Source organism: Giraffa tippelskirchi, chromosome 2 (assembly GCF_054371585.1).
Source record: "Giraffa tippelskirchi isolate mGirTip1 chromosome 2, T2T-mGirTip1v1.2.pri, whole genome shotgun sequence".
Taxonomy (NCBI): Eukaryota; Metazoa; Chordata; class Mammalia; order Artiodactyla; family Giraffidae; genus Giraffa; species Giraffa tippelskirchi.
In genome coordinates, this window is record NC_137276.1 from 43072451 (window position 1) to 43077270 (window position 4820).

At 41.4% G+C, this 4820-nt stretch overlaps 1 protein-coding gene across 1 annotated transcript; it reads right to left on the reverse strand.

Annotated features, from left to right (window-relative positions):
- Positions 1-705: 705 nt before the first annotated feature.
- On the reverse strand, positions 706-4565 carry MBL2 (mannose binding lectin 2). Its single transcript, XM_081531783.1, has 4 exons — positions 4376-4565; positions 3863-3979; positions 2460-2528; positions 706-1079 (listed from the first exon to the last, which is right to left on the reverse strand). The coding sequence occupies exons 1-4, from the start codon at positions 4563-4565 to the stop codon at positions 706-708; spliced, it is 750 nt and encodes a 249-aa protein (XP_081387909.1).
- Between the last annotated feature and the right edge of the window lie 255 nt (positions 4566-4820).

Genomic DNA, 4820 nt, shown 5'->3' on the forward strand with positions numbered 1-4820 from the left:
ATGTTCTGTATCTTAATTTGGAAGGTGGTTATATGGGTGTATATATATGTGAGAATTCATTAATCCATTCATTTGATATTTATATTATTTACATAGTATAGCAGTTCCTTAAAAGGAAAATAAAATATAGTTTAGAAAGAAAGCAACAAAATAGATAATACCTGAGACTGACAGAAAAGCTATGGAAACTAGACTGGAAAGATGTCATTAAGGTTAGCCCTCAACCCAAGGAGAAAGCAAGGTTCAATAGAACACAGGTGTTTAGAGTAATATAAAAATAAATCCATTTTATTTTTTTTACCTTAGATAACTCTCAAACAAAAATGAACAGCCTAATTAAATTAGATAATTAATGTATAATCTTACATGTAATGTCTGACTCATAGTAAACATTTTAAAATATGTTATTAGTACTACCACTATTACTGATGTTGCTACTATTACTACTATTATTTTGTTGTTACTGAAGTGATTATTATTAGTGATTGGGTCTGAACCAGAAACTCTTATACCGCTATAAGTCTCTTCTCACTTTTCACTTTCACATCTCATCATTCTCAATCCATTCTTCTCATTGTCTCTGTTTCCGCACAGAAGAGCAACTCAGTACTTGGTGTGTGAAACTGACATAGATTTATCTTCCAAACCGGGTTGTGGGCCCATGAGATGAGTAAAGGGACAGGAGGACTTGAGGCTCACGCTCCCTCAGATAGAGAACTCACAGACAGTCAAAAAGGAGGCCGAACAAGTGATGTCATTCCATGTGCCATCCAACAGAAGTGTCACACAGTGCTCCCCAGGATCAGCATTGTTAGGCTCGCCGTCATTCCAGTTTTGGTAGGTCACCCTCCTTCCTGTCAGATCCACAAATTGGCCTTCAGTCTCCTGATCTGTGATGCCCAGGAAGGCCTCTGCAGTGACTAAATCCTTGAGGGCCCTGTTTTCTTCAGCATTCATAGGGGTGGCCACACGGCCCTGGAACTGTGCGCATAGAGTCTTCACTTCATTAAAAGCCATCTTTTTACCATTGGTAAAAAATACCTTCTGTCCAACTCTTTTGCCCAGAGAGAAGATTAGCCCTAAAATGGGAAAATATAGGTGACACGATTTGTCTCTAAGTCCAGCCCAAGATATTTTTCTGGATGAAAGTTTCTATAGTAGAGATGCCACATAAAATATGGTATGTCCAGTTACATTTGAATTATAGAAAAGCAGTGGATTTTTTTTATTTTACTATAACGATTTCATATGCAGTTTTTAGGACATACTTATACCAAAAAAAAAAAATTGCTGTTGTTTACCTTAAATTCAGATTTAACTCAGTAACCTTTTTTTTGGGTTAAATCTAGCAGACCTAATCTGAACAGACGGACTGGAACAAAGGCCTTTGTCTCTTTGGACCATATTCTGCTGCTGCTAAGTCACTTCAGTCGTGTCCGACTCTGTGCGACCCCATTGATGGCAGCCCACCAGGCTCTGCCGTCCCAAGGATTCTCCAGGCAAGAATACTGGAGTGGGTTGCCATTTCCTTCTCCAGTGCATGAAAGGGAAAAGTGAAAGTGAAGTTGCTCAGTCGTGTCCGACTCTTAGCGACCCCATGGACTGTAGCCTACCAGGCTTCTCCATCCATGGGATTTTCCAGGCAAGAGTGCTGGAGTGGGTTGCCGTTTCCTTCTCCAGTGCATGAAAGGGAAAAGTGAAAGTGAAGTCGCTCAGTCATGTCTGACTCTTAGCAACCCCATGGACTGTAGCCTACCAGGGGACCATATTCTAGAATACACATAATTCGGAATTCTAAGTTTTACCCCAATATTAACATAAATAAATGTAAATTTCTTAGAATATTTGTCCCAGGGCAAGTAACAGGTTAAGCCCCATTGCCAGTTCTCAGCACCAACATAACAAAGGGAAAGAGGTGTAGGTCCCATTTTCAGTGACCTGTGTGTACACCGTACGCCATAATATAAAGAAACGGAATCAGGGTCTCTGGTATTAGCATACATGGATGCTCATTTGGTCAGTTGTGTCTGACTCTTTGAGGCCTCATGGATTGCAACCTGCCAGGCTCCTTTGTCCATGGAATTTTCCAGGCAAGAATACTGAAGTGGGTTGCCATTTCCTACTCCAGGCAATCTTCCCAACCCAGGGATCAAACCTGCGTCTCCTACATCTCCTGCATTGGCAGGTGGAATGTTTACCACTGAGCCACCTGGGTGGTCCTCTCTGGGATCAGACTGACTTCAGTTTATAAGTTTCTCTGCTACTCATTAGTTCTATGCTTTTGAGTAAATTATGTACTTTTCTTTTGCCTCCATTTCTACCAAAAGTTGTTGTGAGGATTTCATGAAATCAGAATATGAATAGACACCTATCCAGGTACTAGAAAATTAAACATATTCAATAAATGTTGTCTTTCACTTTACCAAACTTCAAGCTGCCTGAAAAGAGAGAAGGCTTACAGTTTTTGATCTGGTTCAGTTCAGATCGCAGAGTTGCTCTTTCTGAAGTAGCCAGGCTAATATAGTCACCTAGAAAATTAAAACAAAGTGAAAGAGTGTTGTTAAGAAGTTATCTTAGAACTATAAGGGGGTAGGGTACTTTTTCAAACTAAAAAATTAATTAAAAGTTTATTTTATATTGATATTTGCTCTTTGAAGAAAAATGAAAAATATCAACAAGAAAAAGAAGGAAAATTGTCTTTATTTCCCATGACTCTTCATCTGTTGAACGTATGTAAAGACACTTTATAGACACATACATCCCCACACACACATGCACATACATACACTCCCTGTTGATCTGTTAATAGCATTATAGCACTCCACATGCCAAGCTAGTCACTAATTATTTTATTTCTCCAAACAAATAGCTCTATCAGGGACACAATTGTGGAATAAACTAATTGAGGAATTATTATGAGCTGGTGAATATTAACTATAAAGTCTATGAAGTTTCATCTTTGCGGATGTTTTGTTTTTCTTCATTTTGTTGTTTGTTTTTCCCTGAGTTTGTCCTATTGATCAGTAAACTAGAATTTCTGAGTTGTCCATCACCCATGGGGGAGGGCATGAGACAAGCTATGTGTAGCAGACGGCAAAAATGACCTCGATACGATACAGTTTCTTTTAGGAAATGGAGTCTATTCCCCACTCCTTGAATCTGAGCTGGCCTTGTGACTTATGTTGATCAATACAATGTGGCGGAAGCAATAGTGTATGTATCCTAAGCCTTGAGAAGGCCTTAAAACTTCCGCTTTTCCTTTTCTTGTGAATCCTGTAATCACCTGTATGTGATTAAGGCCAGGTAAGTCGACTGGAGGATGAGAGACCCGTGGCTCAGTCACCTTCATCACTCCAGCTGACGGGAGGACAGCAGCCAACATGTAAGTGAGACCATTGACCATCAGTTGACATATGAGTGAGTCCAGCTGAGACCAGCAAAGAAATTACTTTATTCACAGAATTTTGATTTAAATAAATGGCTGTGTTTTGTTTCTCATGAAGTAAGAGATAATTGACATACCATGTATCGACCACTCTTGTGAAAATAGGCATAATAAGCCCAACACATATATTCTCCCTTTTGGACCAAATTGTTTCAGCTGAAGGATGAAGCCAGGGCTCAGATCCTCCAGCAGGCATCTGGCGAGGGTTTGGCTCTGAATGGTTTATGACTCTGTATTCAGGAATTGATAGGAATCCCTGAGGCTCTAAGTAACCTAGAGAAGCTGGAGGCTGCTTAGTCAGAAAGCAGAGTTGGGCATCTCCCCAGGAAGCAGCAGAAGGGGCATGGCCCACATGATACTCGAGTCCACAGACCCCAGGGGACTTCAGCCTGGACCTTGCTAAACTAAACTGCTTACCCATATTTTCTCCAGGGTCTCCTTTTCGGCCTATTGGTCCTGTTATCCCAGGGGTCCCTGGCAGTCCTTGAGGCCCCATCTTTCCAGGAGGGCCCTGCAAGCCTCTGAGTCCTTGACCTGTTGGAGGAAAAAGGAAACATGACTCAATATTTGTGTTCCTCCTCTATTTCTCCAAAAAACATGATGCCCAATCCCTTCCCAGGGGAAAGGAGATCCTGAGCTAGGGCTAACTTTTCTGAGCTGTTGTTTGTACGGACCATAGAAGAAAAGCCTCCTTTGTCCCATGGGATGGTCTGCCTTGAGGGTCAACTCCCTGAGCCCGCAGGACCTCCAAGTGTCAGCAGTTCCTGTGTGAGAGTCTGGGATGCCAGAGTCAGAGCCGTATCTCTGTTTCAAATGATAATATGTAGTTGAGAGTAATACAAGTGGCATGAATACATTACCCTCCTCGCAATCCAGGCATTTTCCTTTGGGAGATAAAGAGTCACAGAGAAAGAACCGCCCAAACTGTACCTGGTTCTCCCTTTTCTCCCTTGGCACCATCACGCCCATCTTTGCCTGGGAAGCCGTTGATGCCTGGAGGACCACAGGCAATCACTGGGCAGGTCTTCTGGATATTCTCACAGTTCTCTGTTTTTGGGTCTACACAAGATGCTGTCACCACAATCATGAGGAGAAAAGGAAGTGGTATAAATAGCGACATGGTCCTCACCCTGGTGTGAGAAAAGTCAAGGAAGATTATTTCATCTTGTTCTGTTTATCTACACATATTTATTGAACCTATAACCTATACTGGGCACACGTGATGTAGGGATGGATAATCCATTCCTGGCCTCCAAACTGGGAATTTGGAAATGTATTAATAAATTCTTCAATGACACTGGTTAATTAATACTTCAACAAAGGTAGACATAAATAATTGGATTGTTGAGAGGAAGGAGTCACCAGTGCCTGTCCT